This window comes from Elaeis guineensis, chromosome 8 (genome assembly GCF_000442705.2).
Source record: "Elaeis guineensis isolate ETL-2024a chromosome 8, EG11, whole genome shotgun sequence".
Taxonomy (NCBI): domain Eukaryota; kingdom Viridiplantae; phylum Streptophyta; class Magnoliopsida; order Arecales; family Arecaceae; genus Elaeis; species Elaeis guineensis.
Genome location: NC_026000.2, coordinates 3999892 through 4014907, shown reverse-complemented (window position 1 = coordinate 4014907; position 15016 = coordinate 3999892). Strand labels below are relative to the sequence as shown.

Genomic DNA, 15016 nt, shown 5'->3' with positions numbered 1-15016 from the left:
GAGGCATTTAATAATAGCAATAAGTGATTATTATTAAAATATGTATATTTGTTTATTAAATGAATATTAAAAGCGGCCAATTATCGGTCTTATTTCTCATGGACCCAAACTCAATATATCTTCTGGCTCCAACTTTGTGGGCATATCAGTAAATTCCCTGTGAATAAAATTGGGGCCCTTTGGTTGAGAGGAATAAAGGTTGGAATGAAATTTAGAATAGATAACCCCTATTCCAGCCGTTTAGTTGGACAAATTCTTATCCTAATTCTAGAACAGAATGAAAATGATCTAACTTATTTAAAATTCAATTTTCACTCTTCCCTATGAATCCACGTATCCATTTTGATACTGATTTCGATTTCAATTCAATTCTTATTTCGATTATGAGCTAAAATGCTTCAGAAGATTCCGTCATTCCAATTCTCATTCCAATATTCTAATTTCGAATTCGATCACGAATCAAATACCCCATCGATTAATTCTAAATTGGATATTTTGTCTCCCTTTGACCAAAAATGAATAAATCATAATAAATAATTGTATCTTATTATTTTTCCAAAATATTTTTATTCTGATCGATGAAACAAATGGGCAAAAAGATTTAGAATCTCCAAAAATAACTTTGTACTAACTTTTCCGGATAACATGAAATGAATTATGAAATAAGTTGAAAAAATGATTTTATTTCCAAATAACCCAAGGTAATCCCATAATTTGACACTGCTTTTGATTGGTAAGGCATGGGTGAAAGCAAGTTTTCAGCACACTGAGCCAGCAATAAGTGAAGGAAACGTGTTCGCATGTACTCAGAGCCTGTGATGCAGAAGTGGAGAAGGACAAAAAGCTCATACAGGTTGTTTATTCTCAACTTCGTTGTCAGTAAATAGCAAGTCTCGGTGGCTGGTGCTCATTCCGCTCTTCAAAAGAAAAACAAAATCAAAAACATGAATTAATTATAACACTAAAACATGGGCTACAATAACAACAATTTGCTCCTTTCTTTTTCGCCATCATATCCTGAATGGTTGATTCCCAGATCTGGTCTGGTCCATCTTCATCTTCTGCTGTGCTTTTACCCAGCAAGTCTCCTGGAATGGGTTTGGTCTCCCAAAAAATTGTCTGCATTTCTTTACCTTCCTCACCTTCCCTCGGTCATACTCCTCATCCCTGAAAATTATCAGACATAATCAGCAGGAAGAACAAATTGGAACAACTAATGATCACTGAAATCGCCAAAAATGGATTATTAGAGGTAGGGAATGTTAACTGGCCTTATAATTGGTTAGACAGTGGAATGCAGAATCTAAAATTATTTTTGAGTGGCTGCAGCAGGAAACATACTCTATTCAGTGTCAATGACGGTTGGAACTTCACGACAGCGTGAAAGAAAATCATATCGCCGAGCCCGATAAGTATGAGACTCATGTCAGATAGTTGGAAAGTAAAACTCTTCCAACAGTGAGTACAACAAAGCACTCAATCAAATCCCACAATTGTCTTAGAAGTAAGCTTTTGTTATTTCCGGTGCCTGGTTACTTAAAACTGTTATGTCATAAAACCTGTAAGATTTGAGGTTTCAACTGTAGTATGGATGAGTAACATATGCTCTGATCCCTAATACCGTCCAGAAGCCATGCAACGCAATTTTAAGTTTTTAGAACCACGCTTAAGATACCATATTACCACCATGCTTGCATCCTTTTTCACAATTCTTAACACTCATGCCTTTTAGTCTTAATAAACTATAACAAACAAAGATTTTTGCTTTTCATGATTATTATTTGCGGCCAATTTTAAGGTCTGCGAAGGCAATATAAATCAGTATTCCACATTTTAATATACTAGGTAGAAATCGAGCACCATCTTGTCACATGAATTGACTAAATACCAACGGGCACTTTACAACAAGAGAAGCAATTTCTCGAATTAATATATATAATTTTAGTAGTTCATGTACTACACTATTATAAAAACTTTCCACGCTCTTTTACCTCTCTTGACGCTCTTGCCAAATCAGACACTCAAATGCACTCTAACCCAACTCTTGCATCCACATCCATGCAACACCAGTTATTTGTTCGCACTGTTTGTTCAAGTAGTAACAGCTAATTGCATTCAGACAATACCAAGAAAGCTGTCTTAAATGATCCAACAAAACCATCTGCAGCAACTGCATATTCATTGGTAAAAACCACCAAACCAATAAAAATAATTTGTGGCTCACTTTATGCATGCTCCCTTTGCCATTCATTCCTTCAGAAAACTGCATCTGTTGTCCTTTGCAGCTTTTTGAACTCTCGTGCATCTTTTATCCGTATTATCTTCTCTTTTCCTTGCTTGACCCTTCAATGCAAATCTAAGCCTGTATCATTATCAGGCCCTTAACAGATTTAATTGAAGATGCTCATACAATTTTACTTGTTCCCTATCACTCTTAACAGTGATGGAAAGATTATGCTTCCACTATATTCACTTCAAACCCCCCTTATCAAATATATCCAGCAAAATGAGCCACTGTGTCACAGACTTGGGTCTGAGATTAGAGCAAGAATTCGTGTTAAATCTTTGGATCCTTCCAATTTTTGAGAACTACTTACAGATGACATCCATTTTCCATAGTGACACCCATTTGTTGTGGGTTTTTTGGAGTAAATTGAATGGTCCAGAAAATGTAGTGGGACCATAAAATCATGGCTTAAAAATCCGTAATTTATGCATGTTGCCTAAAACATTCTGGTTTTCGCATAGCCAAGCTGAAAAAAAAAAAAAGGGATCAGTTTATACCTTCACCAGTTCATTTATATAGTCAGTTTGTTAGTTAATGTTCAAGTTTATAACATTCTTCTGCATTTTGACTAAAATAACTTTCACTCCCAAAGTCAGGCAGCGGCTCAAGTTTATGATGCAGTGATAGTAATAATATATCATATAAAACATGACCATTTCATGATAAATAATAACCTCATAGTACACAGAAATTAGACATAAGATTCCAACATCAATGAATTTGAGTTTTTAATGTTTGAAGGAAGCTTAATCAATCTACAGGATGAATACTGAAATCAACACATCTAGATTTTTATATTCCCTCTTTCTAATCTGGGAACCAACTTAAAATGGCTATGCCAAAGATTATTGGGTGTGGCTAGGTAATTATATACCAACCACCTAAAGACTGATCAGCCAACATAATATCTGACAATAAAGTTACTAGTTAATCATAGTTTTTGGACTCTGTGATATCATTCTTAGCTCACTGTTTATCCTGCATGGTTAGGAAACTCACCATTTATCCAGCACATAACCAATGCTGTTATTTCTTAAATTTTTTGGTCCCTGTGCCTCAGACTTCGGCAATTCTAAGTCATCCCACCGTGTAACTGCATACAAGAAAGTGGACCTTGATTAGCTTGCTACAATTCAAGTGCAAAAAATATAAAAATGAAGGGAATCAAAACAGGAATGGCAAAACCCGTAAAGCATGTCAAATACACACCAGTAGTTTCTTTCAAACCCCTCATCAACAGACTCATAAATTCATACTGACGTGGCCCTTTGTCATTTGCATCTTATTCTCTCGAGTTGCATTGATTTGCTGCAGAGTTCAAACACCTTTTCACTCGCTTTGATGCAGCAAGCATGGAAATATTTTTATCATTTCTCTCCTGTATTTGTCCATCAGCATCCGCAGAATCACCATTACAGTAACTATTATCATTTGCTCCCTGGCTATAATTATCTTTGATAGCACTAGAATGGGGGCGTTTTCTATGGGAATGCTTGGAATGCATACCAACTTTAATGGCCTGAGATGTTGACATTGTTTGCTCACTTGTGCCAAGATCATCTAGGACTCCATTTTTTGTTGCGTTTCTATAACGTAACTGGTGTTTTCTGCTTCTCTTGTCTTTTCTACTTTTATGCAGGCTTAAAGAAGTGAAAAATAGTCGCTTGCATCCAAAATACATGCCCTTTGATGAACATTTTGCAAGCTTCCTCAGCTTCCTGTCTGTTTGGTAGAACTGACCAACTGAATGTTCTCTGCCAGTTTCCGCAAAAGCTTCCTTCCGACCATAAGCATCTGAAGTGCTTTGTTGCGTTGAAAGATTGACCAACCTAGGTTCACTCAGCTTAAGAAGGTTTTCCTCATCATTCTGGCATGGAATGTTGCTTGAGTACTTCTCATTCTCACTGCCAGTGTCCTGGATGAACAAACAGAAGAAAAACTTTAGCTTGATTCAAGCAAATCAATCATGGAAGCTGCAACATAAAGTGAAACAATGCTACCTGCTGCCCCACGTGTTTTTTGCTAAACACCTCCTTCTGAATGGACTGTTTCATGGGACTTGATTGGTTGGGAACATTAAAAGGCTTATTTTTGCTGTCCATCATGTTGTTCTCTGTGAGAAGTTTCTTGGTATGTTTCTCAGTAGTTTTGGGGAAGGCATTGACACTCGGCTTCACAGTAAGGATATCTGACTTCATGCCTGCCCTACAACCATTAGAAAGATGAAATCTATCATTTGATTGGACACCATGGATAAAGGAGGTATCACTTCCATGATTAGTGGTGGTGACAGTATTGTCCTTTAGCAAAGCTTGCTGTGCTAAGTCTTCATTCAACTTCTGGTCCTCAGTGGATGTTACAATGGGCATCTTCGGATCTTTATAAAATGGCAGCTCTTTAGGATCTGGCAACTGCAGTCCCTCAGATATAACACCACCATTTCTGTGCAAATTTGAAGCATCTTTTGGCATCACTTGGCCACTATTTTGTGAGTTCTGCACTGAAGAAACTACTTCCTGTGAGGGGTGATCTGATGAAATGCCACCCACAAAATCAGATTGGTGATTAGCATCAGATTTAATTTCAGCAGAGATACACTCTGCAGTGCTTAATTTTCTTTCAACTCCACAATTTTTAACTGCAGTATTTGAGGTTACAGCAGACTGAGAAAATAGTTTATTTACAGGGCCATTAGCAGAAAGGTTATCTTTGTGAGCCACATCGACTGATCTCCTGATTGAAGAACTTCTATCACGGACATAGAATAACATGTAGGCTTTCTGTGCCAATACAGTCTTCTCACTGACTTGGCTGACCTGCAATGACATGAACATAAAACCCACTTAAGAAAAATATAAAATTATACATGTACATACAACAAACTTCCATTGACATGATTCATTCTTTATAACACCTAAGTTGGTTTCCCATTTCATCCATTATTTCTCTTCCCCTACAAATATTCCATTCCAAGACCAAAAACTTTTCATCATTAGATCTTCCAAAAATTGATTGAACATGGGATATAATTCATTCCTCTCCCTTCTCTTCTCTTTTTTTTACTTTGTTATATCTGGTGGTAAGCTGTGCTGATATATGAGCAAGGTTATAGGGAAAAAATCAAATATCTAAAATTTCAATCAGAATGGATTGCAAAGGATTCACCAGGCATACAAACATAAAGACAAGAAAACAACAATAAATGAATTAGCAACAGAATTACATAAATAAGATAATGACATGGAAGGTTGTCCGTGATCTCACCTGGTTATCATCAAGCGAATGCCACATGCCACTTGAAGTACGAACATAACAGTAATAATGGCCAGAGTGGATACTCCAACCCACATGTACCAGTACACCATAAAGAGTATATTTTAAATTTCCTTCCTGCAAATATGGATGAAGAGTTGTATAGTTAACAAGGAAAAGGTAATGGAATTTTTCAAGATGATGAAAGCCCAAAGAATAAGTGTACACTGACATGTGCATCACTGATGAACGGTTTCAAGTCTAGAGTGGGCTCAAACTCAACTTGTCTGTTAATCTTTTGTCCAGGAATATGAGAACCAAAACGCTTAAGATGAATTGTGAGGACATATGGGGCCTTATCAATAGTAAGCTGCTTCAGGGCTCTAACTTTTTCTTTGCACCTTTGGCATTGGTACTGCCTCTCCCCTCCATCTAACTGCTCCACTGCAGTGAAATGTGCAAGTGCCTTGCATAAAGAATCAGCCTTCACTATTTCCAGACTCAAATCTAAGAAGGGATCAAACTTATTGGAACAGTAGGAACACTGCATGCATTTCACCTGCAGCACGTTATACAGTGCTCAGCAATAAACATATTTGAGAGAATGTTTTCATTGGCAAGCATCTGTTATAGAAGTATCTCCCTAAGTTACCTGACTCCTGAGACGACCCCCAAATATCTTATGGACCAAACTTTTTTCATAAGCACTACGAGACTCACTTGGGACTCCAGAAGGCAAACAGCATTTGTGCATGGACTCAAGCAAGTTAACCATGTACTCATGTGCATCTTCTTGTCTGTAATTACGAAAATTCCGAGATATGCCTGATGATGTAGTCAAGAATTTCAATTCTCACACCAAGGTAAACAGCAAAGGTCAAGAACTACAATACCAATTATCATTCATGAACCATCCATTCCAACATTTTAACAAAGTCTAAGAAGATGCTGTCTTACATTAAAAAAAAAAAAAAAAAACAGAAAAGAAAAAGAGGAATCTGCATTGAGGATACATCGCAAGTTCTTGACAATATGAGAAGGTGACAATATCTTCCCAGTTGATTGTAGAGCAACCATGACATGATTCTGAAGAGCGCACATTGCACAAAATCCAGTAGTATGGCCTACAAAAACAAATATCGACTAGAAGTTAGCAAACAAAATGACAATAACCAATAGCAGCAACGAACTCAACATGTACTAAGTGCAGTTTACGTATTGAATGCACTTGCATGCATAAAAGGTATTATTTTAACTGCATAAATTAGAACAATAATCACGACATTTCATCAATTTGCAGACAATGTTGTGCTTCATTACTTAAGAATATCAGTCAGAAAAAACATTCTGACATAGCTAACCTGTATCTGGACTATTTTTTTCTTTTAAAAGACAATTCTAAATTTCAGCAATATTCAAGGAATATTATGTCAGTCAATTTTTGTTCCCAAAATCATCCAAGGTTGCTGGTCATTTGGATAGGTTTTCCCCTTTTTTTTTAACTTATTAACAGCAAATCCAATCAGATCTCATTTTCCTTTCCAAATATGATCATACTGAGTGCCATCTAATCTAAACTCCACATTTCATCAACTAATATCTTTAATATGAGAAAGATAGAGAGAGAAGCTTGTTTGGAGGAAGACTAGCAGGGAGGAGGACATTCTTTTCTTTCTTCAACCAATACCACAATTCCATATATATTTGCTCGACATTTTACCTTTGTCTCGACTACAATTTCTCCTTTGACATCTCCTGTTAATTCCCTCAAAATATGGTGTGCTTATCAATGTGTAGGAGTGATTTTTGCAGAGCCCAACCATGACACCAAAAGCTTTTCCGGCTCCATTGGCATGCCAGCTGGCACAATGGGATTGGTTCACTTCATGGCATCAGTGTGATCAACAACAAATTGTTGAATGAAGCACCCATCCTCTTGTGTCACATGGCATGGCCAAAGAGCTAGTAGAATATGGAATTTATAAGAAAATCCAAACCACAGAAACAGTACACAAGAAAGGTAAGTCTTCCAAGTTATGGGGAGAGTTATAGTGAATTTACAAGAAACAATACAAAATCAGGGGAAAAAAACAAGGCAATTTTGCAATTCACTGCTGTGAATTTTTTTTTTCATATTACACTGGAAAACAAGCTACCACTTAAACAACTATCTAGTAAGAGGCCTATGATTAGTTGTCCACTCAATGACCTTACTGTTGAAAAATAGTGCATATAACTGACACATAACAGAACAACAAAAGGACCTCTAAAACCTGACTTGCAGCTCCATTCACTTAACAGAGGCTTTAGAGATTATACCATTAATTACTCAAGTACCATCTAAGCCTCAGATATGACATGCAATCTTTAGCATGATACAATTCTACCTCAAATTCATTTATTGTTAGCTAATTTAAAAGACTGTTAGGTTTCACCTATAATACCTAATAGCTTGCACCTATTATCCTTTCTATCAAATATGCGTTGGCTTCTTATTTATCATTAAATACATTTATCATTAAACAGAACCTTGGTGCTCCTAGTGAACATGCAGTATCTGATGACACACCGTCAAAATTCTTAACCAGATAGACAAGTGCATTTGGCCAACAAGTGAACAATTGTATAGGCAGATGGACATGGGCATCAGGCAAACAAGCGAACACCTTCATCAACAAAGATTGTAATGACTTGCCAGATGAGGTGTCATATCCTTAAGCTGCTCATGAGTAAATGTTATTGCCAGACCATCCCTGCAGATTCTAGGAGCTTCATATGGTTGAATTTATAAATGTTTCAAAAGGTTGTACTCTTGAGATATGATGCCCCAATCATCAGTCAGTTTAAGGGTAGACTAAAACCAAATCATTAGGTTTCTGCAATCTCTAAACCATGCACCCTCCTTCTGATAGGTTAAGATGTTTGGTCATTTTTATCAAAAGTTCTTCCAATGCAAAGACACCAAACATGGAAAGTCATCAGGTCGTGAACATATGGCAGAAATCGGAGTATCTTTATCATTCGAAAAAAGAAAGCTCATACAGATTTTCCAAGCTCATCAAAATTTTCAAAAAGGCAATCAATTTTAGTGTTTAGACATCTTTTGAGCCCTCAACTCCAATTCCTTTCATAATTACCATATTGGCAAAATGCTAAGCATTTAACTCATTAAAACTCTACTCATTTGTTTTATACATCAAATTCTTACCAGGATGCCCACAAGAATGATGAACACGGGCTAACAAAGTTTGATGAGCTCATAACCACCTGCATTAAGTTCAACTAGTGCTCATAATATTTGCTTGCCTAGACTTGATTTAGTTGTATTAAGCCTACAATGGCAGACCCACTTAACCCTTATTATGGCCTTTGACTTATACTAAAGAAATACAAATGAGACTACGATCAAGAAGAAACATATGAGATAATCAGAGTTTTGACAGTCTCGCATTAATCATCAAGATTATACTTTAATTTGGCTATATCATGTCCACACTCAAGGATAAAAAAGGGTTGATTTGTAGTTGATATAGCACAAAAACAACACTTTCTTAATGCATGCTATTGCGGTGGGTCAAGCCAGGCTCATGAGGTCGGATCCGGCTCCTGAGAACGCACCTGTAGCTTGGAATGGACGTAGGGCGGCTCCACCCGCATGTGAAGTATTGCCTGCTTTGGGCGTCCCCATGGGGTCCCCTCACAACTTTGTCCCTTTGGGCCGCTTTGCGGGCCAAAAGGCGCATCACAAGAGGCTGGAGGGTCTCCTTTCCTTATAAGCAAGGGTTCCTGACTCAACTGTCCGATGTGGGACTAAAGTCCCATCTCCACTTCAACAGTAGCCCCCCCAGTCAGGAAACCGCAGCCTACTCCTAACGAATTTGCCCTTCAGCTCGGATCTTTACCGAGAAGGCACTATATTGCGGTTACCAGTGTTTCGGTCGGTCAAGCCAAGCTCACGAAGTCAGATCCAGCTCCTGAGAATGCACCGGTAGTCCGGATGGGCATAAGGCAGTCCCACTCGCATGTGAAGTATTGTCCGCTTTGGACGTCCCGTGGGGTCCTCTCAGGGCTTTTTTCCTTTGGGCCGCTTTGCGGGCCAAAAGGCGCCTCACAAGGGACTGGAGGGTCTCCTTTCCTTATAAGCAAGAGTCCCTGATTCAACTGTCCGATGTGGGACTAAAATCCCATTCCTGCCTCAACAGTAGCCCCCCCCCAGTCAGGGAGCCGCAGCCTACTTCGAATAAATTCGCCCTTCAGCTCGAACCTTTATCGAGAAGATATTGTATTTTGAGGGACATGCATAGGCCACCAGTGTTGCGGTCGGTCAAGCCAGGCTCATGAGGTCGGATTCGACTCCTGAGAACGCATTTGCAGCACGGGATGGACGTAAGGCGGCCTCATCCGCATGTGAAGTATTGTCCGCTTTGGACATCCCCGTGGGGTCCCCCACAGCTTTGTTCCTTTGGACCGCTTTGCGAGCCAAAAGGTGCCTCATAAGGGACTGGAGGATCTCCTTTCCTTATAAGCAAGGGTCTCTGACTCAACTATCCGATGTGGGACTAAAGTCCCATCCCCACCTCAATAGTAACCCCCCCAATCAAGGAGCCGCAGCCTACTCCAAACGAATTCACCCTTCAACTCGGACCTTTATCGAGAAGACACTATATTTTGAGGGGCCTACATGGGCCACCAGTGTTGCGGTCGGTCAAGCCAGACTCATGAGGTCGGATCGACTCCTGAGAATGCACCCATAGCCGGGATGGGCGTAAGGCGGCCCCACCTGCATGTGAAGTAGTGTCTGCTTTGGACGTCCTCGTGGGGTCTCCTCACGGCTTTATCCTTTTGGGCCGCTTTGCAGGCCAAAAGATGCCTCACAAGGGGCTGGAGGGTCTCCTTTCCTTATAAGCAAGGGTTCCTGACTCAACTGTCCATGTGGAATTAAAATGCTATCCCCACCTCAATAGTAGCCCCCCCAATTAGGGAGCCGCAGCATACTCCGGATGAATTCGCCCCTCAGATCGGACGTTTATCGAGAAGACAATGTATTTTGGGAGGACTTGCATGGGCCGCCAGTGTTGCGGCAGTCAAGCCAGACTCATGAGGTCGGATCCGGCTCTTGAGAACGCACCCGTAGCCTGGGATGGGCGTAAGGTGGCCCCACCCGCATGTGAAGTATTGTCTGCTTTGGGTATCCCCATGAGGTCCCCTCATAGCTTTGTCCCTTTGGGCTGCTTTGTGGGCCAAAAGACGCCTCACAGGGGATTGGAGGGTCTCCTTTCCTTATAAGTAAGGGTCCTGACTCAACTGTCTGATGTGGGACTAAAGTCCCATCCCCGCCTCAACAGTAGCCCCCATAGTCAGGAAGCCACAGCCTACTCCGAACGAATTTGCCCTTTAGCTCGGACCTTTACCAAGAAGACACTGTATTTTGGGGAGACTTGCATAGGCCACTAGTGTTGCGGTTGGTCAAACCAAGCTCATGAGGTCGGATCCGCTCCTAAGAATGCACCCGTAGTTCGAGATGGGCGTAAAGTGGCCCCACCTACATATGAAGTATTGTCCACTTTGGGCATCCCCGTGGGATCCCCTCACGGTTTCGTCCCTTTGGGCCGCTTTGCGGGCCAAAAGGTGTCCCACAAGGGGCTGGAGGGTCTCCTTTCCTTATAAGCAAGGATCCCTGACTCAACTGTCCGATGTGGAACTAAAGTTCCATCCCCGCCTCAACAGTAGCCCCCCCAGTCAGGGAGCCGCAGCCTACTTCGGATGAATTCACCCTTCAGCTCGGATCTTTATCGAGAAGACACTATATTTTGGGGGGATCTGCATGGGCCACCAGTGTTACGGTTGGTCAAGCCAGGCTCATGAGGTTGGATCCAGCTCCTGAGAATACACCCGTAGCCAGGATGGGCGTAAGACAACCCCACCCACATGTGAAGTATTGTCTGCTTTGGGTGTCCCCGTGGGATCCCCTCACGGCTTTGTTCCGTTGGGCCGCTTTGCGGGCCAAAAGGCATCTCATAAGGAGCTGAAGGGTCTCCTTTCCTTATAAGCAAGGGTCCCCGACTCAACTTCCTATGTGGGACTAAAGTCCCATCCCCGCCTTGACACATACTGTCGCAATGTCAGCATAATGCTTTTGAACATAGAAAAGGACCAAAAAGCCTTTGCTTTATTATTGATACATATCAAAGCTTTCTAGGGTTTTGCTCACATACAGAATAAGCATGCCCAGACAACGGAACAAAAATTTAATGATTGATTTGATACTTCACAGAAGGTGCTTATAAAGTGTTCAGATTGTTTAAGTGTATCGACCCAGCATACTAACCTCAACAAGGAATCCAATCCACTCTCACGATCTGCCACCAACTAGTCAATTATCTTAAAAATTGAACATGCTATTATTATACCATTGAGAAATGCATATGACGTTTAAACTGAATGTTAATGTACCTTCTGATAGATTAATAAAGCATGGGTGGCTCCTTTGCCCCCCTTACCGTTCAAAAAAAAAAAAAAAAAAAAAAAAAAAAGAAATGTGCAAGTGCTTGTCCTCCTTGCCCCCTCTAGTGCATTCTACTAATTTTCCCTGCGTGATAATTTAAGTATACCTATTGCTATTATTTTTCCATCCAAAATCCAATTTACAACTATCCACTTCAGCCGCCAAGATTCTCTAAGACCCAATTAAACATTACCTGTGGTGCATTGACACAAATAAACCTATAATGATTAGAATTGAAAAATAATATAATTCCTTAAGCGTTTTTTTTTTTTTTTGTCAAAAAGAAGAAAAATTTCTTTCAGTGAGAAGAATCGGATAGATACTAAGAAGACATGATCAAGCTGCATTGTATGGAGTATTGCAAGTATTGCAACAGAAACAACAAACTCAAAAGCAGAAGAAATTAAGGAAAAATAATACTTACATGAAGATTTATGTTTGCCGCTTTGCAAATAAGCAGCAAAAGGTTCAGTGTATGTCAAGCATTGGAGAACCGAATTAAGAAAACAAGTGTTTCCAAGATTCTGCAAACCAGCACCCTGCAAGATATCACAGATTTTTGTCATCTACTAAAGAAAAAGATTGACTGACCAGACATAATTTTCATGAAAAAAAATGCAAAATAATCAGCTCATGACTGCATATATAGATTACTGGAAAGGGAAACTACCAAAGCGATTGAACTAATTTTTCTCAAAAGAATGAATAAAACCAACAAATTGATGCCCAAACAACTTGAAGCATTAATTAAACACATCAAAACTATCATCCGAAATGGGGAAAGAAAATGCCCAAACTTACAATAAAAAGAAAAATTGAATGCCACGTGCTATAAGCAATGTTAACAATTTTAGGAAAAACAACATTAAAGAATGTTAACAGATAAATCCTGCAACTTGTCCCCGATAATCCAATAAATAAAATATAATAACCGAATCACCGTCAAAAAAATACAGAGATCCAGAACTCCAGCAAACCAGAAGCGAGAAAACCATACAGACTGGACATCAAAGCCAAACTCTGAGAGGGGAAATCTAAAATCCAATCTTTCACTGTAAATAAACTCCGAAAAGGAATCCAACATAAATCAAAACCAAGACCGGACTCACGATTTTCCGGAAGGTGATCGTTAAGCGGAGCTCGGCATCCAATCCATGCTCGTAGAACTCCCCGCAGTCCGATCTCTTCTTCCCCGACGCCTCCGCAGGGCCGCCGGGGCTCGGCGCCTGCCAGTGAGAATCCATGCTGGGTTTTAGGGTTTCGAGGTGAAAATCCCCCCCGGCGAGGGTGATGGAGGAGAAGGGCTTCCTTGCGGGATGGAACTCAATCCTCCCCGGCGACGAGGCCGCCGCGGCGTCCGGCTTCTTCGCCTTTGCCAATCCTTCAGCCATCGGGACCGAGGTCGGATCGGCGAGCCTAAGGTTTTGACGGGGTTTTGAGCTCGGCGATCGGCAAAAGGTCCTTCTCTTTTTCTCTCTTGCGCGCGCCCTCGCTCCTTCTCGCGCTCAGTCTCGCATGGCCGGGAGAGAGAAAGGAAAAGGGGCGATCGGGAGTGGATATAAACCCTATACCCTTTGGTTGGGTGGGGGCGCCCGCTGTACATTTCGATCGATTCAACGGCTGGGAATGGACCGTGGGTGATGTTGTGTGTCAAGAAGTGATCGGAGCCGTTGATTTGTCTGGAGCTGGTTGGGCGCTATGTGGCTGGTGGGCATTTTTCGCTGGACAGCTGGAAATTAGCGTGATGATGATAAAAAATTCTTTAGATCACGTTTTTCACGTCATTATATACGCGGCGTCGGGTACCAACCGCCGTGGCCTGTTTGTCTTCTTTTGGGGTGAATCTCCCACGGGGGCTAAAGAATCGATCTGAATGCAGCCGAAACTCTACGGTGACATCTTTGGGCCAGTTGGGCCGGCCTAGTCCATTAACACTTTTAGGGGTTTTTTTTTTCCTAATAAAAAACGTTCCAGAGCTAGTTTCATTCTATCCTATTTCTTCGGTGCAGAAACTGCTGAACCAGATACGTAAATGGTTATCACAGCATGGGCTTCGTATCTGGATTGGAACTGTGATACCAACTGTTGCGGTCAATTCTTTATTGTCTGATCGTCGGGAGCGAGCGCCTGCCAAGAAGTCCACACTGATCGGAGGTATCTCCGACAGGGACCCTCGACGGTCAAGTCAGAGAGGAGACTAGGCAACAGTAGAAAAGAATCAAGAAGCTCAGCGATGAGAGAGAGAGAGCTGGAGAAGGGGAGTTCAGGGGTTTCGAAAGAACCTCCTCCAGCGCTGTTGCCTTCCCCGTTTTATAGTAGAGCGTGGCATGGCGCCGTCATTAATGACGCAGACAATGGGAGGAGTTGTCAAATCGTCGGAGGCTGTCAGAGTCGCCGTGGTCTGTCAAATCGCCGCGGATTGTCAGAACGAACCCATGTCTTCGGCAGGACAATGTTCCAGGGTAGCTATGCCGCATGCCTTTGTCAGGACGGTGGCCCTCAGTAGTCGTACGGCGTTTGAGGAAGCCGACCGACCATACGTCGGTATTTGGTTGTGGGATGTCGGGTGATGACCCGGAGACACCGTCGGCTGGTCAAGTGTCTTGCTTAAGTCGGACGTCGGCTGCCACCCCCGATAGTGAGTCGGCAATATGGGTTCGGCCGCTCGATTGGTCGGGAACAGCATGGGTCGGTTCGGCCGACACTCCTTCAGTCGGACAATATCGGCAGCTACTATTGGCAGTCATCGATCAGTGCGGTCGTAGAGTCGGGCGTCGGTCGGTCGTCGGTCAGACCGATCCGAGGGTAAGTCGGCGTATGGGGGTCAGTCGATATATCCCAACAGTTGCCCCCCCACTCGAGTCCGATGTCGTGTTGGCTCGCTTGGACACGTGGGCGACGGCTTCGGGCGAAAGGAGTGGTTTTCCTCATGTCTTGCCCCGACTCTGACGATCGCATCAACGAACGATCCA

General features: G+C 41.7%; 1 protein-coding gene across 3 annotated transcripts; it reads right to left on the bottom strand.

Moving 5' to 3' along the window:
- Window positions 1-1106: 1106 nt before the first annotated feature.
- Window positions 1107-13588, bottom strand: LOC105050722 (uncharacterized). 3 transcript variants are annotated; one of them, XM_010930849.3, is made up of 10 exons: window positions 13154-13588; window positions 12469-12583; window positions 6553-6663; window positions 6192-6364; window positions 5772-6098; window positions 5552-5677; window positions 4288-5103; window positions 3497-4202; window positions 3287-3380; window positions 1107-1167 (listed from the first exon to the last, which is right to left on the bottom strand). In XM_010930849.3, exons 1-8 carry the CDS (start codon window positions 13433-13435, stop codon window positions 3570-3572), a joined length of 2583 nt encoding a protein of 860 aa, XP_010929151.2. In that variant the 5' UTR covers window positions 13436-13588; the 3' UTR covers window positions 1107-1167; window positions 3287-3380; window positions 3497-3569. The 3 variants fall into 3 exon arrangements, with proteins under 3 accessions (XP_010929151.2, XP_019708101.1, XP_073117800.1); XM_019852542.3 differs by lacking the exon at window positions 1107-1167 and adding an exon at window positions 1815-2753; XM_073261699.1 differs by lacking the exon at window positions 1107-1167 and having other exon boundaries at window positions 2969-3380.
- Window positions 13589-15016: the final 1428 nt, after the last annotated feature.

Bases quoted from the DNA above. Each gene is read 5' to 3' on its own strand.
- LOC105050722 (XM_010930849.3), bottom strand. From the start codon at position 13,435: ATGGCTGAAGGATTGGCAAAGGCGAAGAAGCCGGACGCCGCGGCGGCC. The intron at 6,664-12,468 runs GTAAGTATTATT...TTGTTTTTGTAG, and splicing joins CGGCAAACATAAATCTTCAT to GCCATACTACTGGATTTTGT. The intron at 4,203-4,287 runs GTAGCATTGTTT...TTGTTCATCCAG, and splicing joins AAAAACACGTGGGGCAGCAG to GACACTGGCAGTGAGAATGA.